The 24,935-nt window shown below is 36.8% G+C and overlaps 3 protein-coding genes and 1 long non-coding RNA gene across 4 annotated transcripts in view; 2 read left to right on the forward strand and 2 right to left on the reverse strand.

Annotated features, from left to right (window-relative positions):
- Positions 1 to 21,342, forward strand: part of LOC149691677 (uncharacterized) — a 74,308-nt gene extending 52,966 nt beyond the window's left edge. Inside the window, exons 3-4 of the long non-coding RNA XR_016383425.1 lie at positions 14,180 to 14,423; positions 21,213 to 21,342. This is a non-coding gene — a long non-coding RNA (uncharacterized LOC149691677). The remainder of the gene's footprint in view (positions 1 to 14,179; positions 14,424 to 21,212) is intronic.
- On the reverse strand, positions 13,296 to 23,045 carry LOC149691678 (uncharacterized). Its single transcript, XM_089869048.1, has 25 exons — positions 22,716 to 23,045; positions 22,440 to 22,615; positions 22,217 to 22,357; positions 22,010 to 22,132; positions 21,660 to 21,938; positions 21,193 to 21,360; positions 20,468 to 20,667; positions 20,214 to 20,391; positions 19,948 to 20,150; positions 19,764 to 19,860; positions 19,232 to 19,361; positions 18,861 to 19,129; positions 17,253 to 17,515; positions 17,065 to 17,185; positions 16,842 to 16,996; positions 16,627 to 16,777; positions 16,435 to 16,566; positions 15,796 to 16,089; positions 15,500 to 15,736; positions 15,143 to 15,427; positions 14,961 to 15,071; positions 14,641 to 14,904; positions 14,473 to 14,579; positions 14,172 to 14,400; positions 13,296 to 14,098 (listed from the first exon to the last, which is right to left on the reverse strand). The coding sequence occupies exons 1-25, from the start codon at positions 22,849 to 22,851 to the stop codon at positions 13,733 to 13,735; spliced, it is 4,815 nt and encodes a 1,604-aa protein (XP_089725174.1). The 5' UTR covers positions 22,852 to 23,045; the 3' UTR covers positions 13,296 to 13,732.
- Positions 23,046 to 23,074: 29 nt separating this feature from the next.
- LOC149691679 (vacuolar protein sorting-associated protein 37B-like) lies at positions 23,075 to 24,412 on the forward strand. Its single transcript, XM_089869057.1, has 2 exons — positions 23,075 to 23,215; positions 23,322 to 24,412. The coding sequence occupies exon 2, from the start codon at positions 23,384 to 23,386 to the stop codon at positions 24,092 to 24,094; it is 711 nt and encodes a 236-aa protein (XP_089725183.1). The 5' UTR covers positions 23,075 to 23,215; positions 23,322 to 23,383; the 3' UTR covers positions 24,095 to 24,412.
- On the reverse strand, positions 24,231 to 24,881 carry LOC149691680 (protein MANBAL). Its single transcript, XM_089869061.1, has 2 exons — positions 24,726 to 24,881; positions 24,231 to 24,555 (listed from the first exon to the last, which is right to left on the reverse strand). The coding sequence occupies exons 1-2, from the start codon at positions 24,834 to 24,836 to the stop codon at positions 24,433 to 24,435; spliced, it is 234 nt and encodes a 77-aa protein (XP_089725187.1). The 5' UTR covers positions 24,837 to 24,881; the 3' UTR covers positions 24,231 to 24,432.
- Between the last annotated feature and the right edge of the window lie 54 nt (positions 24,882 to 24,935).

Genomic DNA, 24,935 nt, shown 5'->3' on the forward strand with positions numbered 1-24,935 from the left:
GACGTATTATCATCGGAAACATGGGTGTGCCCTTTCTTTTAAGCTAGAGTTCTTTGCTTACGAGCCTTTCCCCCTCTCCCCTTCCTAAAGGCATGCATTTTTATATCAAATACAATACATACTGTGTTGGGATGTATAACTGAAAGTTAACCAGCAAATGAAACACAATTATTTCTAATTTAATTACGGGGTAATTTTCCATAAAACACTCAAATTATAACTTTTTAGGTTGACCTTCTTAGGTCAAAATCGGTCATAGAAATTGTTTTCCCATACAACAATAGTGCAATTTTTTGCGCATATACAGACCTTGGGTCCCACCCTTTTTGAAACACCCTGTATACTCGGAAGTATATCATTCTGGAATTGAAGTAAAGTCATATACTATAGCTGTAAATCGTACAGAATTTTATTTCTTTCGATAAATGTAGAAAAATCTTATTTTTTTTTATTATTTTTCTGACGAGTCTGCGAAAATGTTTTTTTGAAAATAAGCAAAAAAATACGTGAAACTTTTATACGTTTAAAAAGAAACTAGTAACTTTAAACCTTTGACAGTTTCCTTACTGTTTTGGACTCGAGAAACCCTCCCATCATCTTATAAGAGGTTGGTTAGAAAAAAAATTAGGCTTAGCAAAAGAGTAGGAGAGAGGGAGAAGATGAAAAAAAAACTTAAAAGATTTCTAAAAATAACTTTTTTCTCCCCAGATTCTGTATTTTTTTAAGCGAGAGATAAAAACTGGGACGTATTTAGTCTATAGTAACAGTTTTTTTTTTTGGATAAAATAAAGCCAATATAGACGCAAGGATGTCGATTAATCAACCTCTTAGGATCCCTATTCATCTTGAGCTTCCATTGTTTTTCATCCCTTTACATTACACACTTAAAATTCCTTTAACCATTTTTTTTTTCTGTTGGTAAAGTGTCAGTGACTTTAAAAGATATCAACTGAAAACCTTAACCCTTTTTATTGTTGTTATTATTGTTATTTCAAGATAATGATACCCTTTTTAAATCATTAAAGAGATATTTAGTCTACAAAACTTTCTCAGACCCCGAAGGGGGCGTAAACGCTTGCATATTTAGCTTTTAAATTGACACGTGGTCCATCATGGCGGTAAAAAAAATTTGATTTCCCGCCATAAGATCAAAATGATCGATCTTGTTCAAGATAGAGGAAGACAGAGGAGAGAAACTCAGTTTCGGGGTTTAGGTTATGTCAAGAAGTGATATGTAATTTACTAGGTAGAAGGTATAAATTCGCCCCACATTTCCAGCAGCTTTATCTCCAGTCCAAAGGTATAGTAGGTCCGGAGTTAATCGCCGCCGCCTCTAAATTACAACCAGCATCTCATTGGTTCTTGAAAACTCACGTCAGCGCGGCGACGCGAATGACGAAAATTACAGTCATATTTTCGACTGATGAGAGGCGAAATAGCCCGGCCTCCTTTTACGTCCCCCCCCCCTTGAATTTTGAAAGGGGGACTGGGACTATGGCGCGCGAATACTTAGGCATCTTATACCTTCTCCCTAGTAAACTAGATATCACTTCTTGGTTATGTCAAAAAAAAAAAAACCCATAGACACGTATACAGAGTGTTGACAGTCCAAATTGACAGTGATTTCTATGGATGGAGAGATGGCGAGAAAAGTTTCCCGCGTAAATCGAATGGCAACCCGCTAGAAATGGTTTTACCCCAAAAAAGAAAAAGTAAAAACCCTATCTCGGTTTCTCTTTGGTGTCATCTTGATTTCTTTTAAAGGTCGACACGAGTCAAGAGAGGCATTCAACCGTATGACCTATACCGACTCTACAGAGCAATCGTTAGGAAAATAATAATAGGTTTTTGACGTTTTCGCGCCTTTGTCATGGAAACCTGTATTGTCTGAGGTTCTGAGCACGTGATAGAGTTGCTAGAGTAGTTAAGAGTACAGGAAGGAAACGATAACTTTTCTTCCTCGTACGTTCGCGCTCTCTCTAAACTTTTATTTCCGCTTTACTTTTTACGCGGTTCCGAAGTTCCAAGCTTCCCTTTTTCGAACCTTGAAGGAGAGGTGAGATGGAGTGGAATGATGGGCGACTTCTGGCAATTAAACTTTCCCAGTGTACCTCGCGCACGCCCCTACTTTTCGGTAGGTGTCATTGTTAAGTGCTGCAGCGTAGCGTCATTGTATTTATATTAGAACTAGCTTCTATTTTTAAGACAAGAGAGGGAGTACGTCCTTTACGATTTAGTACTGATACGACCCCCTACCTAAACACCCAAAGAGGATGCTGGGAGGATTTCGGTCCCGTTCCGTTCCGTAGGTGGGGGTACATAGGAAGCGTTATAGGTATGGGGGTTGCAACTCCAGCCCATTCTCCTTTAAGGAGAGAGAGGGATGGAGCTGAAAACTCCATACCTATAACGTTGCAGTCTTTACGGAACGGTAACGAAGTCCTCCCAGCATCATCAGTGGCGTATTGGTAGGGTTGTATGGTACGGAAACGTCGAGGATGCCACCTGTATCTTAAAAATAGAAGCTAGTTCTCATACAAATACAATGGCGCTACGCAATCGCCCACCAAAGGGTAGGGGCGTGCGTGAGGTACACTGGGAGAGTTTCATTGTCACAGGTCGTCCATCTTCATTTCTACTCCATCTTACCTCTTTCTCCCTGTTCAAACCGCGCTTCTTTCCTTTCTGGTTGCCTTCCGGATAGGGTGTCAATTCGATTTTAGTTTTTATTCTTTCAAAAAGGCGAACGAACCAATTCAGACGTTAAATTTTGCGTAAATCATCTCTGAAAAGACTCTATAACGTAGTCCGGATTTTCCCAAAAAACTAAGGGAATTCTAAAGATTTTTTATTATTATAATTTATTTATTTAAATCTTCAATATAATTTTTGTCACTTAAATAAATTTTACTTCCTCATATTTGCATCAATAATCCTTGAAGAGGAAAATACCGGAAAATCAAATTTAGTTTATTTCGAAAGTATTTTGAAAATGTTATCAGTCAATAATAAAATCAATTTTAATAATGCGAGGAAAAAAGAAAAGGTTTTTCAAGATTTATCTTTTATCAAAGTTTGCATTCTTTAGAAGAAAGAGAGATAAATAAATGTGATGGGATGTTAGGCTTAACGCTGTTAACCTTTACGTTGAATCCTTGCTTACGAAGTACATCATCGCTTTTTGAGCCGTAAACAAAAAGAATACCTACCTTAAGTACTTATGACAGACCACCTTTCTTAGAAATTCAATTTTTTTACATTATGCATCAAAAATAAATTTTCTATTTCTTCTCTTTAACTCTTTCTTTGGTATTCGCATAAGTTGATAAGAAATGTTCCTCCATAAGTTTGTCACTGTTTACAAACAGGAGCTTCTCATGAAGTGAGTGAGGTAGGTCATAGATTCGAGGTAAAGCGAAGACGCCTGGTTCTGTCGCTGTCAAAGGCTTATTAATGCAAACTAAATAGGAAGTTGGACGTCCTGCAAAACTAACCACCGAGTGTAGTACTTCAATTCTCGCTTGTCGTTCCGCTAGAACTATAGCAGGGCCCCCAGAGGTCCTATAATTCCTATAAAATCCTATATTTTTAAAACTGTCCTATAAAATCCTATAATTTTGGTTAAAATCACCAAAAATCCTATAAAATCCTATAATTTTGAAATTTGGGCGAATTGATAAGCAAACCATCGGTTAAACCAGGATTCGGGTCTAAAAAAAACCATGAAATGGAGATGGTTTCCCTCGTATGTAGCTTAACTAGTTAAAAATAGCTCGGTATATTATGGTTCTGATAACAGAACGTTCAGTGTGCTCCGCCATTTATTTTAGTGTCCTATATAATTCTATTATTCTGGAAGCCCGTGTTTGTCGCAGCCCTAAGTTTTTAATATGGTTGGATGGGGGGCAAATAGGACTATAACATACTCAAAGGGCATACCCGTATCGCTAGTAGAACCAGAGTTACGAGCCTGCAAAGTTTAGTCTAATGCTATTTCTATGGAGGGGGTTGTTTGTTTACGTTTTGCTTAATTACTTGGCCCCTGTTTGTCGTAGCCCTACGTTTTTAGTATGGTTAGATGGGCGACAAATTGCACTATAACATATCCAAAGGACATCCCCGTATCTCTAGTAGAAACAGAGTTACGAGCCTGCAAAATATAGTCTAATGCTATTCCTATGGCGGGGTTTGTTTGTTTACGTTTTGCTTAATTACTCGGCCCCTGTTTGTCGTAGCCCTACGTTTTTAGTATGGTTAGATGGGGGACAAATTGGACTATAACATACTCAAAGGACATCCCCGTATCTCTAGTAGAAACAGAGTTACGAGCCTGCAAAGTATAGTCTAATGCTATTCCTATGGAGGGGTTTGTTTGTTTACGTTTTGCTTAATTACTCGGCCCCTGGTTGTCGTAGCCCTACGTTTTTAGTATGGTTGGATGGGGGAGAAATTGAACTATAACATACTCAAAGGACATCCCCGTATCTCTAGTAGAACCAGAGTTATAGGCCTGCAAAGTATAGTCTAAAGCTATTCCTACGGAGGAGTTTGTCTGTTTACGCTTTGCTTAATTACTCGGCCCCTGTTTGTCGTAGCCCTACTTTTTCAGTATGGTTAGATGGGGGACAAATTGGACTATAACATACTCAAAGGACATCCCCGTATCTCTAGTAGAAACAGAGTTACGAGCCTGCAAAGTATAGTCTAATGCTATTCCTATGGAGGGGTTTGTTTGTTTACGTTTTGCTTAATTACTCGGCCCCTGGTTGTCGTAGCCCTACGTTTTTAGTATGGTTAGATGGGGGAGAAATTGGGCTATAACATACTCAAAGGACATCCCCGTATCTCTAGTAGAACCAGAGTTACGAGCCTGCAAAGTATAGTGTTATGCTATCCTATGGAGGGTATGTTTTTGAAAATTTTGTTTAATTACTCGGCCTTTGTTTGCAGTAGGTACTGGTTCTTCAAAAAAAGTAAAAATTAATATTTTAGTGTCCTATATAATCCTATAATTCTGGAAAAAGGTCCTATAAATTCCTATATTTTCATGAAAAAAGTCCTATAATTCCTATAAATATTTTCAAAATTCGGCTGGGGGCCCTGCTATAGCTCGAGCTGGAAGTCTCTAGCATTACGAAGTATAGGTAGTGTCATACTTATGGAAGGAACATATCTTATAAACTTATGTTATAATTTAGAAGTTTGTTACTTAAAGAAATCCCTGCATAAACAGAGCATATTCGAGTCTTGTCCGCAGTAATTTACTTCTAGTTTGTCACCTTCTGTTTGCAACAAATCTTCAACTCAAAAATAGTACGGAGGGATTAAGTGGTGACGCGTTCTGTTGAACTACTTTTGATCCTCACCAACAAAAACCTTTCTTTTCTTCCAATCCTCTTTCAAATGCTAAGCCTTTTTCATTCTTATTTTATTTTCCTGAGTTGAAGAGAGTGTTACTGTAGTCTTCCATACCTTGTCTACCACCATTTTTTCCCACCTCTTTCTTGTCACATTTCCATAAACTTCATGTTACTAAACATACAGGGTGTTTACAAAAAGGGACAGTGTTACTGTTAAGCCTAAGTAGAGTGATGGTTCTATGGGAAATCAGTTTTGAGTCGAAAATGTCGTAACTTCTATGACCCCCTAAACAAGATATGATTAGAGTGTTTTAGGGATGACCCCTTAATTAAATTAGAAATCAATGTCTTTTAGTTTCTTAATTAAGCTTAAGGGGTCATTCGTAAAACATTCAAATCATAACTTGTTTAGGGGTGTCATTTTTGGGCAAAATTGGTCATAGAAGTTACGACAGTTTCGACTTAAAATTGAAAATTTTCCATAGAACCATCCCACTGTATGGACTTCGGTCCTAAAATTACCCTTCTTGCAACACCCTGTATATATTATATTCTATACCGGCTGTAAATTCTATTTTTAGGCTTGGTTTAGCTTTATTGATTAATATTATCGAATACTATGTATTGGGACGAACCATGTTTGGTATAATATGTTAATATATATACATTTATTTTTATGTTATTGTAAGATATTTCAATGTAGGGGTTTTTTTTATTAACTTAAATAATATTTTCGTTAAAACTTCTAAATCTATAAAGTTTAAAACCATTTTTTTCTTTCATCTTTTTGAAAATCATTACTTATTTACGTATGAACAATTTAATGACGTCTTAATGTAAAAATTAGTATACTCATTTTTAATTATAATTTAGAATCGTAATTTCCTTCAATGGAAAACAATATTTTCAATATTACGTAAATATTGTTTTCGTCCGATTTTAATTAATATTTTCAATATTTAAATGTTTCTTTTTTTGTCCTTTTACCGTTAAATCAGTTCTGCTTTTCTTTATACGCGTGAAAAAACTCTTTTATTCAAATTGGAAATAGGAGATATTATTGTCAGTTTGCTGGGAATATTATGAATAAGTATTATAACTTATAGATTTAACTTAAGAGCAAATTAAGACTGAAACTTGACGCTGAGAGAGATTGTTTCTGATAAACAGCTGCTGCTGTTTTTCTCCTAATATATATTTTTAAAAAGTCCAGGAGTATCTGGAATCGAGATATTGCTTTTTCTGGAAGAAATAAGAGAAACTGATACAGACGTAAATTATTTGCATATTGGGCCCTTTTTTTTCTTTGTTTGTTACCAGTACTTCTTAGATAATTGTAGAAAAATATTGGATTTCAAATTATCAGAAAGGTATTGCGCCTTAGAACTAACATGTTCGACTTCCCCGTAAACACCTGTGTTCAGGGTGAAACCGAACTTGGTGTTTCTAAGGGGCAATTTAAAACTTTACTCTGAAGTTACATTGTGGGAAATTTAATTAAGGGGTCATTCTTAAAACACTCCTATCATAGCCCTTGTTTCAAAATGTCATAGAAGTTACATTTTTGACTAAAAAATTTATTGCTCATCCCTGTATATACTTCGGTTCTATTAATCTTTTTGGAACACACCCTGTATAGATCACTTCACAAACTGCAGAGCCTTTAATTAATTAATTAGACCTTAATTTCTATTAATTAACACTTAATTTATAAAATTATATAATGCAATATATTAAAGTTAAATATATTTTCAACACACACATTTTTAGTCTCAGTATTTCAGAAACCAATCTAGGTACCCAAATATAATTTTAATTTACTTAAATAGGATTGCAGCTATAGACTCGGTTACCTGGGATGAATGATTGTTATCGCATGGTTGAACTCTGCCCCCCAACCCTATTTGGTGCGGTGTACTTTAGTTAATAAAATCTAGGCTATTCAATTAAAACCGCCGGAAAGATTGGAAATTGGGAAAGTGGACGAAGCAAGCAATCAATGTTGCGTGAAGCGAAAGAGGTAGATTTTAAGGGGTGTAAGTGAGAGGAGTCAGAGAGTGGGTCCCCCTAATAAATTCCACAGGGAAAATCACTGAACCTTTCTTTAACCCCAGTCCTGAGATACTTTTGCGAATTTTACAGGGAACTCGAGGTGATGTTACCTACCCTCCTATGGCAAAATTAACGCCCCATAGCCCAAAAATCATTAAAAGTTAACGCCTAAGCTTTTACCTCGACTCTTGAGCCCATCCATGGAAGTTGTTTTATTATTATTATTTTTTATTTTTTTTTTTTTAACTTTTAATATTGATGTTGATTAACTCAAAGTTGTAGTAAGCAGAAATTCATACGGTCAGAAGGGGATAATAGAAGAAGGGTGATACTCTATGATTCTTCCCAGGCTTATGCTCCTTTTTATTTGCTCTCCTGCACTCATCCTACTTCAGAGGGCATTGCACCGTGCTAGGTTGAATTCTACAGTATAACTGTTTGGTAATTACTAAATCATCAGCAATCAACCCACAAACCTTGATTATCTTGACGTGGGACAAAAATTCATGCACAGGCGCATGCGCCTTGGCAAATAGTTAAGCGCTAATAGAGTAATGATTAGGGAACTATTTATCGCGTATATGATTCGGTTTTATAACCTTTATATAATACGGTTAAAATGATGTTGGGAATTAAGAATCGTGTTACAATTACCACTTTGTGGTGGGTACACTTCTCTCGAAGAGAAGTATTATATACTTCTGGTATTACTGATAACTTTTGAGTTAATCTCCTTCTGTTGCATGCAATCACCCCAACTTTATTTGGTATTTTGGGGAAAAGGGGAATTGCCTTATTTTCTAACGTTGGGAACTTGCAAATTAATTTCATCTCGATATTATTAAAAGTTATTAATAATTGGAAAACTTTGTAGCTGCTTGGCAACTATATACCCTCCCCCTCGATTATCATTACACATCCTTCCTTCCTTCACGCCTTTGCTTGGGGGGAATTCAATTTCACCAAAATATCGTTTTAATACCATTTTATCCATTAACTTAAGGATTATTAAACATTAAATGATGTTTAAAATATTTTTCTTCTATATTGGTAACGCCTTTGGAAAAAAGGGCAGTATTTGAAATGGGGAATACATACAGGTACTTGGAATCATTGCGCCCTAATATATCCGTGTTAATTTCAATGCGGGGTTTTGTGGGTATACCGGGCTTGAGACATTACTATCCTTCACGCCTCATGATACTGATGGCGTCTTTCTAACTCTGTCGTTTCATTGGTTGGTAAACTTAGCAACACGAGTTCCAAGGCGCGTGCTCAAGGTGCAACAGGCAGGTAAAACTAGTCGTATATAATGATTAGTCTAGTCTAACTCCTCCCACAAAATCCGCCTAGATACGTTGAGTGAAAATGGATGTAGCACTATGATTCCAAGTAGCTGTATACATTCCTGGGTGTAATTCTTAGATCTTACCGACTCTGATTATTTGATAACTTGAACATCTAAGATAACATTTAACCAGAAGGTGTGGGATATGTGCCAAACGCTTTAACTTCAATTTGACTTAAAAATAGATTAAGTACCTACGGAATTCATCATTGTTGAATTACAAAACAAAATTATGACGTGTGTGGGTTTTTAAGTAACTTTCGCCGACTTTTAAGTGTTCTCAGGTGACAGGGTTTACTCGCTCGGGTGTAGGTGGGAAGTAATTGGATGATATTCAAGTATTCTTGAAGATCTTGCCGTTCTAAAATTAAAGGTGTATGCCGGTCGGTTTTTGTTTGTTTTTGATTTGGCTCATCAGTTGCTAGAGTTGGGAGGACTTATTGGAAAGGAGAGGATGACGCGGGTTGCGCGCGTTTACTCTTCGTTCTTGGGTCATGTAGGAGAAGAGTCCCCTGCAGCTTTAAACGGGCAGGCGCGCTACCTAGTGTGGTGTCTGCCACTGTAACTACTTATCATACTACTATGACCGGGTCATCACCCTTCGTAGCGGTTATGGCTTTCGCCAGTTAGCAAGGGGCTCCAGGGTTCAATCATGGCCAGTGGCACGTGGTGAAAAACAAGGGAATGAAACAAACCCTCGATCCACATTGTATAGTTTTTGCAAAGGTGTTTTCCTCCGTGGTTTTAGTTGCAGTTTGCTAAATAAAATTCTGCAATTAACGTATTCAGAGCATAGAGAAGAAATAAACAACTTTCTTTTAGGGTAACTCAATCTTTAAGTTTGAAATCATTATCAGTGTCTTTAATTACGAAATTACAGATTTAGGTAATATAATACGTGTCGGTGAGCAAGAACAAGCGTTTGTGGTAGCGTCACAAATGGGTGTTTGACGTTCGGTGCAATCGTATCCTATACAATCGTCGTTTGTATGGCAGGTACCGAGGGGCTAGTCATTCGCCAAAATTTTGTACACCTGATTACTGATTTCTGAATTTTTATATGAATTCCTATGATTACTGGACGAATTCCTTGATTTCTGTGATTACGATTATTTTCGGTGATTTCCATAATCATTACACTGATTTCCAGTTATTGCCACTGATTACTTGTGATTTCCGTTTGAATTCCAATGAATTCCGTTGATTTTTTGGTGAATGCCGTGATTACCATTGGATTCCTCGAGAATTTCGATGAATACAGTGATTATTTCTATTTCAACTGATTATGATTTTTATTTTGGATTTTCGAATTCCTCCATTGATTATGCCTGATTATTTCACGAAAGGCGTGATTACCGAGGTGATTACAAAAGATTACTAGTAAATCATGTGATTATTTCTAATTTTCTCAGGATTTCACGTGATTTCCAGTGATTATCGGAGATTTCTGATTACCTTTGATTACCCGCAGAAATGATTTTGATTACTGATGATTTTCAAAGAATTCAAGAAATCAAGTAATCGATTTCTGCAGTTTTGTACACCTGATTATTCAAGTGACTAACCCCTCGGCAGGTACACTGGCACGATCGCATTAGACACGAGCATTTTACCCCTTCAGGACACAGACATGGTGGACCACATTTTATTGGCGCAGTGTCCGGACAAATTTTACCGTCTGTTTATTAAAGGGAATATTGAATTTAATTACGAATTTAATTAATATTAAATATGAATTTACCCTTATCGGTGCTTTGCGTAATTACACCGTGAAACATTAGAGTCGAGGTGAAAATTACTATTAAACCTACTACTTTCATTTTGTAGCGTTATGTTTGAAAACGGAATGCAAAGGTTGTGAAGTTTTACCAACTGATATGTTTTATAGTTGGGAAAATGCTAAGTAATAATATCTTTACACCAGATAAACCTCGGGTTAAACCAAACACCTGCCGGAATGTGGTATTTCCCGCAAGGTTTTTTCAACCGAGTTAACTATTTTTAACTAGTAAATCATTCATTATATCAGGGATAGATTTAATTTTAGAAGCAGGAATGTAGAACGGTTACTCGGTTAGTATTTACTTCGACTCAGAGTCATAGCCCAGTATAGAGTCCCTCCCTCCAAGACGTAACGAAAAGTTTAAATTATCTCAGTGGCTAACTTAAACTACGTTTTGATGACGTTGCTGAATTCCTTTTTATCTCTGTCGCTATGACCAGCCTCTTCTTTCATACCCCCCGTCCCTTGGAAGAGGGTCCGGGACTTTGACGCGCGCCCACATTACTCTGTTCTCCATTCCTACTTCTAAAATTAAATCTATCCCTGATTATATACAGGGTGCTTCTGATAGATCTGCCATAAAATAAGGTGGATGTTCTTTGGGTGATTTTGAGTCGAAAATGTTTTTTGCCCTAAGGGACACTGTTTTACGGATGACCCCTTAAATTTAATTAAGAAACTAATTTACACAGTGATTTCTAATTTAATTAATTAAGGGGTCACCCCTAAAACACTCTTAAATCATAACTCGAAGACAGTGTCCCTTGTGGCAAAAATGGAGATAGAAGTTACATTTTCGACTCAAAATCGATTTCCCAAAGAATATCCATCCCCCTTAATTTATGCATGCAGACTTATCAGAAACACCCTGTATATACCTCACATATTTTAGCCTCGCCTGCTGGAAATTGTAAACCACCTAACATACTGATATCCACTCCTTTCTAATATAACCTTCCAGTTCGTTATTTTGCTGCGTTTGCTGAAGCGGTTTTATATAGGCACAGCCAGGAAGTGTCAATTTTAATTTTGTCTCCCAAATGTTTTTCTTCTTCTCTTCTTCTAGACATTTAAATTTTTGAAAGCTGTATTTGTTGTCTTTTCTTTAAATGCCGTGGGAGTTAAGCGAGGGCGGGCGAGGGGTCATTCACTACCCCTAAACGGGAGTGTAACTTAAAGGGTCTGTTCGGATCTTGGGACAAACGACGATCTTCTTCATAGAGCTTAGCATAGCGGGTGGGTAAACAAGGAGAGGGAGGGGTCGAACAGTCCATGTAATCCGTGAACAAGGATTTTGAAGTTAGTGATTAGCCCCTCGTATGGTGGGGAGGGAGTTGAGTCAATAGGCCAAATTTATCGTTGGCTAAATACGGGAGGTCTTGTTTAATTGGTTAAATTTAGTCGCATCTATGAGCTTGATTCGTTACTTGTAATTGACGTTTCGTGTAGTTTAATCTCTACTGTGAGGTTAAGTTGACTATTTTAGACTGATTTCGGGAACTATAAAAGAATTTCGCAGGAACTTCCCTGGAATTTCTTGACATCTTTGAGAGTGACACAATTTTGAACTTTCTTGCCAAAATACTTAAAATAAACCCTTGAAAATTGCAACATAGTTAACTTAACTTTAACTGCGAATTAAAAATAACCAACCAGGTTTGTTTTAGAAACAAAAAAATATTTATTCAAATTTATTATTACTGTTATTTTAACAAAAAAACACAGTTACAAGTGTGTTAATTATTATATAATAATTAATTTATATTATATAGGAAGCCATTTTAATCAATATTTTTTTATTATTTATTATTTTCAATTAAACCTGAAAAATATCTTTTATTATTATTTTGCAAAAATTAATTATTCCATTCAGAAAATGTGCTGTAAAAATATTTTCTGGTGTTGTTTAATCATCATCTTTTTTTTTAATTACTTAAAAGCTCTTTATGTGAAATTTATTTATTTATTTTTGAACTTTAGTTTCATTACTTGACTTCAAAATGTACGTAACTTTAAATTAAATTGAATTAAGTTACGAACTTCTTGAAATAAAGTAATGATTATTATTTTTTAAATGAAATTAAATATTAGTAAAATAAGTTACGTATTCTCTTTTAACGCGACGAGGGTCAATTATATTTAATTTAGATTAGATATAATTTGTATAATTATTTAAGGGACTAAAATGTGGCTATTTCCTTTTAGGGATTTATTTTAGCAGTTTATCAATATTTTACGAGATTCAAATATTTTTTGTTTTTTGCGTAATTTTAATTTCAAATAGCTTCTAACGTTAATGCTAAATTTATTTCAGACTTTTAATTTTATTTTATTTTATCTAACATTAAATTTATTTCACTCTTTATTCAATCAATCAATCAATCAATCAATGAACCGTTTCTATATTTTAATTAAAAGAGTTTTTCCGTCAATCTCTCTCTCTTGTTCTCTCTTACTCTTTTTCTAAACTACAATTATTTTAATTTTAAGCCTTATTTACTTTACTTTACCTTAAGGGGAATTAGCGGTTTGTTTATTTGTTTATTTATTATAATACACTGGTTTTTGTTTACCTTTTAATTTATTTGTTTGTTTGTTGTTTAATTTCGTGGGGGGACTAGATTTCATTGAGGGGGAGGGGGGTAATTAATAATATTAATTAATTAATATGGCTCTCGTTAATTAAATTAGAGCCAAAATCATTGACTTTTAATTTAATTTAATTTAAATTAAAATAATTTGAAACGGGGTATGAAAAACAAAATAAATTTTATTTTAAAAAATAAACATAAATTCATAAAATATTTTATCACTGACTGTATTATTATTCGTTGCGGCGATTAATTTTATTTATATTAATTACTTAATTACTTAATTAAATAATTAATTAATTTCTAAGCCTAATTTGATGACTAAATTAAAGTAGGTAGGAGTATTTATAGGCCTAATAGATTTTTGGGTAATATATAATAAATGAGAGTATTATAGGCATTATTAACATTAACTCTGTGTGATTAATTAATTAAACAAAGGTTACCATAGGAACCAAAATATTTATAATAATATAGCTAATTAATAATTATTAATTAAATTATGGCCACTTTTAATTTACTTACTTATTAAAGCAAGCGGATGAGCTAATTATAATTGACTGGAACCAACGATATAATCATAATCAATTGTTAAAAATCACAATTCGCTTTTGATTTCTGTAAGAACGCAAGGTGGGCAGGCTGTGGGCATTAAACCTTCCGATTGATAACCTTTCACGAGTAAACGCTCAGTTTGGGGTAAAGGGCAAGGTAGTCTTTGCATGGCTTCTTGAAAACCTGGCAGTACGGTTTCGCGAAATATTTTCAAAGTGTAATTATGTCCGCACGTAAAGACAATGATGTCATCCTGCGAACTGTTAGATATTGTTGTACCATTACCCCCAGTTCCTCTTTCGCTAACGAGGGCCTTTGTTAATAACTCGACGCTCGATGGTGAAAGGTGTAAACTTGAACGAGAGAGCGCTCCCTTTTGAAAGTTATGGAGAACTTCTTGCCATAGGGCCTATATAGAATAGAATAGAATGTCTCGAGTGATGTTTACACGTAATTGTTTTGTTTCTTTCTTTCTTTCTTACTTGAACAGGTAAAGACGACTCCCATCCCGATAAACTATCAGACGGTGACGTATGCAATTGACGGAGAATATTGGCCGAACCCGTAGCCGATACTAAATGGTCCAGTAATTCAGGATGTTGTTGACCAGAGTCGATACACTTCAGAACGGACGCCGCGACGTCCAAACAGAAATTAGTTGAAAGGCGACACAGTAATTCTTCAGAGACGCCTTTTTTCGTGGATCCGTCGCTGGAAAGTAATTAGAAATTATGGTAAGTAAGTAAGCTTAATTGTGTCGTGAGCGAGTACGTAATTACTTACCAAAATAGAAATAGGCCTAAAGGGTAGCCTAATATATTTAAATGATAGCCGAGAAAAATTTCAAAAGGTTCGATGGGAAGATTGTGTTTAACCCAAAAAGCGGAAGCCTTTAAGGATATTTCGTTAGTAATTGTCGCGGCAATTACAAGTTACGTGTCATGCACTTACATGCTCCAAAAACTGTCTGTTGGCTTCAGAGTTATTTGGTTCAATGTATTTGACGTAATAGTTGAATATTTCTAAAGCTATCGTCGTTGTATCGATAGCTTTTTCGGTTCTAGTAGGCAAACTAGCTTCGAAAGCTTGAAGTTGATAATCTAAAGCCTGGGCGTATAATGTTTCTAATATGCACAACTTAGCGGCGCATTGCCAATCTTCGAAACTCAGGCAATGCGTTAGTATCGAAGTTGGGTCGTAATATCGATGAAAAACCTGTAAAAACGTCTATTGGGTTAATTAGATACTTATGGGATACGTTTAATCCTCACTTTTAAAGCAGAATGTAAGGTATCTGGTCCGTAAACATGATCTTCGCGCGGTCCTAAACTAGGAATTATTGGGCTTTCGCGCCGTTTTTGCTTGTATCTCATTTTCTGTAACTATAACGTAGATAATCGCGTTAAGTATTAATTAGATTTTAGTTAAATTGGATCTGTGTAACGTAACATACGGTGAAATCATTTTCGAAGCTAGTTAAATCAAATTCAGTTGGCAATGGGGCATTTTTAGCGTTAGACGAAGAAGCGGGATTCATGGGAGGCAGGGAGAGAATTTCAATTGGTCTCATTTCTCCCTGTCGACACCCTTGAGTTATGGTTATCATTCTTCGATTGGTTCGAATAGTTATAACTCTTCCACCGCTGGAAGAGCTCGTGGCTCCTTGCCCGTGTCCTAGATTAACCAGGCTACTTGTTCTTGGACGACCTTCCGCCGTAACGGTTGGTTTCTGACCCAACTACGTGTAGAATTAAACTTTAAGTTTATCTTGGGTCGGTACTGGGAATAATCAAAGGCAGGCGCCACCAACCTGTCCACCGTCATTTTGTCCCCATCCCCATAATCTGGCCGACGTATCCAGAACCAGAGTGAAGTCACTTCCGCAAGCGACCTCGACAATATGTCGATCATTTAGAGTCAATATCATCGTGGGCGTTTTTTGTTCCTTTCTGGACCCGTGTCCCAATTGACCTTCGGAGTTTCTACCCCATGTATAAATCTCCCCATCCATAGTCAATATAACAGAATGGTTACTTCCGGCTACCATCTACGGATAAACTACGCTTTAGCGAACAACAACGTTTCAGGGGTTGGGGTTCAATTTACGTTAACAATCTTTCCATCAATGTTGCTAGTGTTGACTAAAGTAGGCACGAGATGGCTTTGAATGGGGGGCAGTGATATCGCTTGATTCGTTAAAGACGAAGGGTGAGGTGAAGAGCCGAAACTCGGGAAATTACTAGAGGAATTTGGAGAAGTGCTCGATGATGGACTACCGCTGGTGATCGAAGTCAATTGTTGTTGTTGGGCCCTGGCTCGTCTAGAACTTTGAGCTTGAAGACGCAACGATTGGGGATGGCTTCCCCATACGAATAATCGTTGTGTTTGCGTTAACGCTAACTGGAAGACAATTCTAGCTCAACATCTATAGCGTCTACCAGGAATACGTAGAGCTAATAGAAATCATTTTCACTCAACGTATCTAGGCGGATTTTGTGGGAAGAGCTAGACTAATCATTATGTATGACGAATGTTACCTCGCGAATAATCTATCTCGCACCTAGGACCTCACGTCGCTAGCAACCAATGTAATCGCAGTTAGAAAGACGCCATCAGAATTATGAGGCGTGACGGAGTAAGTTCTCAAGCCCGGTATACCCACAAAACCCGAGTAGAAATTAGCGTTGGAGATATGGGGCGCAATGATTCTTATTAGCTGTATGTATTCCCAGATTCTTAACTTACAACGTGAAAATATCCTGATGCTAAGAGAATAACGGGTTCGGGTAAAACTACCAGCCGAGGGGTTGTTTGTTTTAAGACAGTCCCTTGTCCTAATTGGCCAAACATTCCACAGCCAAATGTATAAACTTCACCCTACACATAACATTTATGTTAACTATCTCAAACATTGCGTGCAGTCTATAATTTTATTACAATTCTGGTTAACACAACACTGTGACCATGTCCAGCTGCTGCCATAGCAATTTGGGCGTCTTTGAAATAAGAAATTTGAACTGGTACGCGACAATCCTCTGGGTTTCCATGTCCTAACTGACCATGTACTCCCCAACCCCAACTAAAAATTCTGCCGGGGTAATTAAACGCTTTTAGTAATTAAACCACGTGTAATTTAACGTGGGTAACTATACCTTCCGTCTACGGTAACTGCTAAGGAGTGATATTGACCGCAAATGATAGAAATAACATTTTCATCCACTAAAGATTCAATTAGAAGTGGTCTACAGGTTCTTTGTAGTTCTCCCATTCCCAGTTGACCGTATTTCGATGACCCCCAGGCAAATACCTTTTAGAAATACCCCGGGAATTAACTTAAGTACTTGAAGATGACTTAATTAAGTCATTCAATCTTACACCATGGTCAGTTAAAGCTAAGGTATGATTTGCCCCGCAAGCAACCGAATATATTTGTACATCTGTTAAATCCACAGCCATGGGCATTGAGGACTCTTGGTAGGGTTCTCCATGACCCAATCTTTTTTGAAATAATTACCATCTTAAGTTAAAGTACTTATTCGAAAGGGGTGTAATGGTGTTTATACCTTCCATATTGACCTTTACCCCACGTATATATTACACCCTGTCTTACTAACGCGGCGTGAGCATTTCCGCAAGCTAAAGGAGTGTGAAATATTTGAGCTGGTGTTGGTTTTTCACCCCTAGGGGTGTTTAAGGTCGTTCCATTCTCAACTGGCATTAGTTTAATGTCAAAAGGTCGTGGGATAGGACCACGTTTATGATTAAGAACCAATAAGACATAGAGAAAGAATTTGACAAAGTCTTCTTCGCTAACGTTTTCATCGTCCTTAATTAAAATGGAAATGATTTTGTTTTTAGGAATTTCTTTATTTACGTTTTGGGATCAGGGCCCGGGGTATAGATAATTTCGGAAATTACATACAGAGAAACCTATACACAGGGGCGAGGCCGCAATTGGGGTGTTCTCCCTCGCGCCAGACGGAGCCATTGAGTTCTAATATATGTATTTCTAGAGTTTTTGTTGAATTTCCTCCTCGCGTACTCGGATTCGTCGAATTTCATTACTTTATCATTAGTCGGTAGCGCCATCTGTCGCCTTACGTGAGAAGCTTAAAAGAATTTCCCACGATTTTGCGGGAAAGCGCCCCGCAAAATCGCCGCAGCTCGAGTTTGAAAATTAGGCTTAGGAAGAAGTAAAGCGCGAAATATGAAAGTTAGGTAATTGAAAAACCGTAAGTGGAGCCTAATAAATAAAATATTGATCAATTTCTCATTAAATGCGTGTTTTTACTTGGGAATTATATGTTATTAGTTATTAAAGTAACACATAATGTGAAAATGTATTAAATTTTGAAATAGGTCGAAAATGCTCAGTAGAAAAGTGTGTCAACACTGGTTGAAATAAAAATGTTTTGTGACATAAGTATATAGTATACGTATAGAAAATTAATAAATATTTAGATAGTTCAACCCTTTTTGAACTGTACCATTAATATTCCATGCAAAAAATTCGGAGTTACCAAAACAATGGTGTCAGGCCATTAATGGAATTGTATGGACTCCAAAAAAAAACATTTGCAGTGATCATTTTTGTCAAGTTGACTATCACGAAAGCTCAAAAATACATATTCTATCTGTTAATGCAGTTACTTCTCTGTTTTTACTCGAATCTAGCAATTTACTTCCATTATCATAGCGGTTACTAAACATTTTCTATCTATATTGAGAAATTATAGCAGACGCCATAGTAAAAAATGTGTGTTTTTAAGTGAAATAGATGGCGCCACCACCTAATGATAAAGTTATCCGTCCGTCCCATAATTTCAAAAACGATGGTCGCGCGAGCGCGAAAACCCGATATCCAAATAGAACTCTAGAAAGATATATGTTCTGAACTCAATGGACGGAGCCCGAGTTCGAGTGAAGCACTACTATGCAAACGTTATACCTTCTATCTCTTAGCTCAGTGTCATCCCCCCTACAAGGCGCGTCTAGTATCCCCTCTTACAAGAGCGCGTCTAGAGGGAGGGATACAAAGTCTACAGCCCCTCGCTATCGACACTAGTCTATAGCCAACTCCTTCTCGAGAGAGAGAAAACCCCAATGACGGCCTGTCCCCTATATGTTGGTTTCTCTATATGTAATTTCCGAAATGGTCTATGGTAGCTTACGCCGTGTGAAAATTCCAAAGAATCGCTAGAAATGGAACTGAGAGAGCTCATGCTAAAGTAACGTTGAGTGTGAGAAGTTACTACGTGTCTAACGGCTAAGCTAGCGGCGGGGTGGCATGGGTCGTATAATTGCGCAACCCTTATTAGATAAGAGACGGATAAATTGGGTAGAATTTTGGCAATGTGTTGCAAATGACAACGTAAGAGTTGCGGTTTTGTTGCTAAATGCTGTAAAAGTCCCGGACAAGTAACGCAATGCAGATATTTTTCTATAAAGAAAAGATAGAGAGGAATGTTTTTAAGAATAGTTTTGTCTTTATTATTAGCGTTTGTCTGTGGGACTGGGTTTAGTTTAGTTAGGCAAGACGAACCGTTTTGAGTTTTTAAAAGAATTTTATTATATCCATTTCCAACTAACGCTTCTCGCGTTTCTCTGTCAACTGCGTCGCAGTTTTCGTTGGCTAATAAATGCTCTAGCATCAAACGTTGCTGTCCACGCAGCTAGAATTAGACAAAATGTACTTGTAACTTCTTCAAGATACGTGGAGACCATCCGCCCCAAGGAGGATGTATAAGTGGGGAGACTCGTTCTGGAAAGGGGGGAGGTAAAGAAACGAGGCATACAGTGGCGTGCAACTTCGACGCGCAAGCCGTTGGTAAAGGCGTGCGTCACGTGATTGTTGTTGGACGAAACGAGGGATATTAAAAATTATAAACAAGCTCTAGAGCAAGGAGGCCTGAATCTCCGTGAACGCATGCGCGAGAATGTACGCTCTCTTGTCGTTAGGGGGTAGCGTAACCGGGGAATGGCACAGTACTTACCCTTTTAGGAACGAACGGGGACTACGTGGGTTTTGTCTCCCCTATTATACATTCTCCTTGCCCGCCCGAATTAGAACTTACTCTAGTGCAATAATACAGTAAATCGTAAAGTCCCTGCTCCTCTAAAAGTCTAACAGCAACTTCGTCATCGTAATACTGATTGTCACGAAGAAAATCTCTAAACATTTTTGAAAAATAATTTTATTTTAAACTATTTAAGTTGAAAGATAAATTTGCGAGGATAAAATATTGGTTTAATCGTAACTTAAACGCTTGTAGAACAGCGGGACGTTCGTGACTTCGATCCATGACTTGTTGTAGGAAACAATGGATTGCGATATTCGCAAAGTGTCCCTTATCGCTCGAGATTTCCATTCCTTTCGTAGTGAAAAGTACTTGAATGTACGCTATTAACTCTGATAGATATCCGTAGCTGACAAAATGCGCTACTCTTTTTAATTGGGGACACTTAAATGATAAAAATCTTTAATTAGATTCTTTCTAATGAGATGCTATTTGATTATTTATTACTTTTGAAAGCTGATAGAGTCGAACTGCCTGAGCAAAATGTCCCTGAGATAATTGCAATTCCGCCCCCGCTTCGTATAATTTGTGAATATCTAATCCTAATAGAACTCCTAATCTTTCCGCTTCCGGTAAATCCGATGGTAAACTAGTTAAACTTAGAAATAAATCTCTGGGGGATTTTCTGATAATTAAAGGAAGGAAGATATTAATAAACTAATCGGACATTAACGTTAAATTTAACTATTAAGGAAACTTACAACATTCTACACTCTAAAACGGCGTTTTTCTGCACAATAACGCAACCGTCCAATAGAATTTCATTTGGTAAAGCGATTTTTTCCGTTTCTTTCGACTTTTGTATTTTATTTTTATAAAGGGACGTAGATAAACGATGAATGTTAATGACTTGTTTATCCAATTTAAATTCTTGAAGTAACGGATCGGGGCTTTCTTTTGGCTTCAAATTTTTAATATTTTATTTAAACTTTTTATTTCTTCATAGTAATTACACACGGTGTTCCAAAAAGTGTCGTAGGACCCAAGTACAGTGGGATGGTTCTATGGGAAGTCAATTTTGAGTCGAAAATGTTGTAACTTCTATGACATTTTGACACAAGGGTCACCCCCTAAACAAGTTATGATTGCAGTCTTTTACGGATGAGCCCTTAAATTTAAGTAAGAAACAGAGCGTTAGTGTGACGTCACCCATGCTATTTGCCCATAGAACCAGAGCGATACCACTGCCAAAGCTGAGCCCGTGACGTTTTACCTAGGCACTAACGTCACAACTGAAATAGCTCTATTGAAAGACGATTTCTAATTTAATTAAGGGGTCATCCGTAAAACACTAATGTTCATGCCTTTGCAGTTGTTGAAGTTACATTTTCGACTCCAAATTAATTTCCAATAGAACCATCCCACTGTGTGTACTTGGGTCCAACCACCCTTTTAGGAACACACCATGTATTGCTTCTAATTATACTTTTTTAACATTTTCCATAGAATGACAAGCGACTATATTCAAAGCAAAGCCATCATCGTCATCTTTCTTGACTAAAAAGAAGGTTCTTTCCACCATGACAAATTGTTCGCAATCCAAGGGTATGTAATAAGTTAAATTACCCATAGATTCTAATTTTACAGATAGCAACTGAGAGTCGCGAACAGATATGAAATTAGTTCTTTTTGAAGCCTCTAGTTGAGGATGCGAAATTTGAGAAAAATAGGCGCGCTAACTGTGGAACAGGTCAGGTCCGGTGGGACGCTAGAAATGGGGGAGGAATACTCGGAAAAATGGCGGACGGTCTACTTCAGACAAATCACATAGACCGCCCGCCATTTTTCCGAGTATTCCTCCCCCATTTCTAGCGACCCACCGGACCTAAACTGTTCCACGGTTAGCGCGCCTATTTCTCACGGATTTCGCACTTTCACATTATGCAATCTTACTTGCAATGAGCCTGTTGTTTTGGTATAAGCAGCGACGTAAGTTTGATTTTTAATTGTTTGGGGGAACAAAACTGCTCCTCCCTCATAACGAGAGAGACGTCTAGGGTGTGTTTCGTATTTTTTATCCTCTATGAAAAGGGATTTGTCCCCTTGCAAGTGAAACATTTTGCTTTCTATGCCTTCCATCCATTGTTCATTATCAGGTTCCGACAACCATAAATACCCATTTGGCTTATCTTCTAATAACAAATGCCACTGTTGGCTATTGACCCCAGTCATCTGTCAGATTAAGGTTTTAACAATTTCAACTCTCTATTTAAACCCCACTAATTTAATTTTAATTTAATTACCAAGAGACAAGTAGCGGCTGAGGTTTCATCCTGTACTAAATCTATCCTTTTAATTCCGACTGTAACATACGTTCCCCCAACCTCTCGTCTACTTCTTAGGTTTATGAATGAAATTTCTCCCAACTTTTTTTTTTAATAAATAAATAATATTTAACACAATTTAAATTTTCAACTCAATTAAGCTTTATATTTTATCAATTTTATTACTTCATTTCCTACTATCGCGATTGGTTGGCCATCAAAAGATTGCCACCAAACTACCGATGTAGGGTTAGCTCTTTGACCAGTCAAACGTATTTCTGTTAAATCATCTGTTCGCCAGTGATGTTGACTTTTTAAAGACTGACCCTTTATCGCGATTAAGGGAGGGTATATTAAATTATTTTTAAGGGCTCAAGAGCAACACATTTTAAGGGGATAAATAATTTACCCTGGTCCATAAAGTAGGAACTATGTAAAGGGTACCATCTCTAACTGATACCAAGCACCATAGACCGCTACTATCAAAACAAATGGTTCTAATTTGTTTACCGTGGTGATGGAACCATTGTAATTGGTGAAATATTGGTTTTTCGTCTTTTTTAAATAATCTAAATAATACGTGGTCTACCGGAAAAGAAAGAAAAAAGGGTTAACTTACGATTTTCCCAAGGATATGTTAGACAAATTTAGGATTAGGTGCAGGATTAGGAGCAACAGTGCATACCATTATTGCAAACGAGAGCTAGAATTGATTGATTTTTGCACTCTTTATAGGCGGATAGGGTAATTTCGGTATCCTCTTGACAAGAGTTCCATTGACCCAATGATAAAATGCGTTTAATTTCAAAAAGCCGATACATTAGAATAAGATAGCTACGAATAACTTGGGCCTAATCCGGTTAAAAATACGCGCGCGCGTCGCCACAGTTCATAACGAAACGTTTTCCATCTTTATATTTACCACATTTTACACTAAATAAGTAATTTATTTTAAAAATAGGGTTGTCCGAAACTGGGGCAGCAGGCTGGGCGAAAGCGCGACTTTTAATTTGACCCCAATAGCTTTGACAGATGGAGCAGAAGCCAGAAAGTCTCGCGACTTTCATTTCCGGTCTCTGCTGGAAGTTGCGCAATCCATTGTAATTTTTAGTTTTGACTCAGAATTTCAACCTTTTGTCAAGGAGTTTATTTCGATTTTGGTATTGTTTTAATGGAAATTTAAAGGTACAAGTGAAAGCGTAATTAATATTTTAGAAATTAGTCTTAGATGTAATAGTTGAAAGCGTAATTAGCCTCTGGAAATCGAAGTGTTACTGTGTTTTTGTGTTAGCGTCTATTTATAAGCCTTGGCTAAATTCTGCCTATGAGAAAGAGTTATAAAAGATAGTCAAGATGCCATATTATATGCAAGACTTGCACCCGGACTGTTCAGCGGCAATAGAACTAATTCAACACTTGACTGAGGATGAGTTGAAAGACTTGCTTAACAATGATGAAAGATTGGACGGAATGGTCAAAGACTTGAGACAAGTGAAGAATGCTGAAGCCGAAAGGGAGATGCTCTTTGCTAGTAACAAGAGTTTGGCGGAATTCAATTTATCCCATCAACCCAGAATTGTCGAGTCACGTCAGCAACTATTAAACCTTTACGAACAAGCTGTTGAATTGAAAAAGGAAGTTGAAGAAAAAAAATCCAAGATTGATGAACTAATGAGACAAGTTTCTTTGGATACTACCTTGGCTTTATTTCAAACTGCCGCTGCCCAAGTTGAAGAAGAGACTGAAAGCATTGCCCAAAATTTTTTGGAGACCCAACTTAGTACGGAGCTTTTTCTGGAGATGTTTTTGGAAAAACGGAAGTTGATGCACTTGAGGAGAGTAAAAACTGAGAAAATGTCCGATATTTTAGATCAAAGTTCGAGACAAAACTCCGCAAGCTCTTCTTATTTTGGAAATTCAACTAGGGCTAGCCCATTGCCCGCAAGACCAGCTCCCGCACCACCATTACCAAATACGGGTTTCCCCAGACCTTACCCTTACAATACTCCACTCCCACAACCTCCTCTTGGTTATAGAGTACCCAATTATTATCCTAATCGATAAATTTTAATTAAAGATATTCCAATTTAATTGTATAATTGTTTTTTTCACTTTTAAAATAAGACATTTCATTAGTTTGTTAAATTGTGAATAGTGTTCTTTTGTAGATGTTTAATTAAACAATCAAAATGTCAAAAAGTATTTGTAGAAAAAATGCTTTTAATTGGTAAAAAAAATACATTACAACCAAAGAGTAATAAGGAGTTAAAAACAAAATTATTATTCAACGGGACATGGACATAGGCAATAAACCTATCTGTATGCTGTATCACTATCACAAAGAAAGACATAAAAACGTTTTATAAAAGGTCTACAATCAAATGGCAATCAATTTTAATCAATTATCTTCTCTTCTTTTTCTCTTGCCTACTTCTCCTACCAGAATGGTGGCCGTGTGATTTGTGGGCTGGAGGATGAACTGGACCTTCTGTGACACCATCTTCATCACTAGAATCACCACCATCCTATAAAATTTAAAATAATAATATTGCTAAGTTTTTGACCTTAAAATAGAAGTCAATAACCCTGAACAAAAGAAGCCAGCGGCAGCTTTTGACATTTAGGCCTTGGCCTAAAACACCTTTTTTAAGCCTTATTCAAGACATTCAAGGAAATTAAAGAAATTCATAGTTACCCGTCCTTCGTCTTTAGGTGGTATAAAAATTACGGCTGCTATGCAAACCATTTGAAAAACGGCTCCAATAAATAATCCATAACGTAGCAAATCGTCCACCATATCAGACATTTTTAAGATGAAAATTTCGCCTAATTTTATGCAAATGAACCTACTATAATACGTCACTCACACGTGGTGCTGTCTGACCAATCAGGAACTTGGATTGTG

The sequence above is a fragment of the Phalangium opilio genome, unplaced genomic scaffold (assembly GCF_054372755.1).
Source record: "Phalangium opilio isolate 3A_F unplaced genomic scaffold, DU_Popi_V2 ptg000025l_1, whole genome shotgun sequence".
NCBI classification, from domain to species: Eukaryota; Metazoa; Arthropoda; class Arachnida; order Opiliones; family Phalangiidae; genus Phalangium; species Phalangium opilio.

What these genes read in the sequence shown, in the direction of transcription:
- LOC149691679 (XM_089869057.1), top strand. Translation starts at nt 23,384, where the DNA reads ATGCCATATTATATGCAAGACTTGCACCCGGACTGTTCAGCGGCAATA.
- LOC149691678 (XM_089869048.1), bottom strand. Translation starts at nt 22,851, where the DNA reads ATGTATCGGCTTTTTGAAATTAAACGCATTTTATCATTGGGTCAATGG. An exon ending in AAACAACAGGCTCATTGCAA is followed by an intron (nt 21,361 to 21,659) that starts GTAAGATTGCAT and finishes CGCGACTCTCAG; the next exon opens with TTGCTATCTGTAAAATTAGA. An exon ending in CTATGGAAAATGTTAAAAAA is followed by an intron (nt 20,668 to 21,192) that starts GTATAATTAGAA and finishes AAAAATTTGAAG; the next exon opens with CCAAAAGAAAGCCCCGATCC.
- LOC149691680 (XM_089869061.1), bottom strand. Translation starts at nt 24,836, where the DNA reads ATGTCTGATATGGTGGACGATTTGCTACGTTATGGATTATTTATTGGA. An exon ending in CACCTAAAGACGAAGGACGG is followed by an intron (nt 24,556 to 24,725) that starts GTAACTATGAAT and finishes TAAATTTTATAG; the next exon opens with GATGGTGGTGATTCTAGTGA.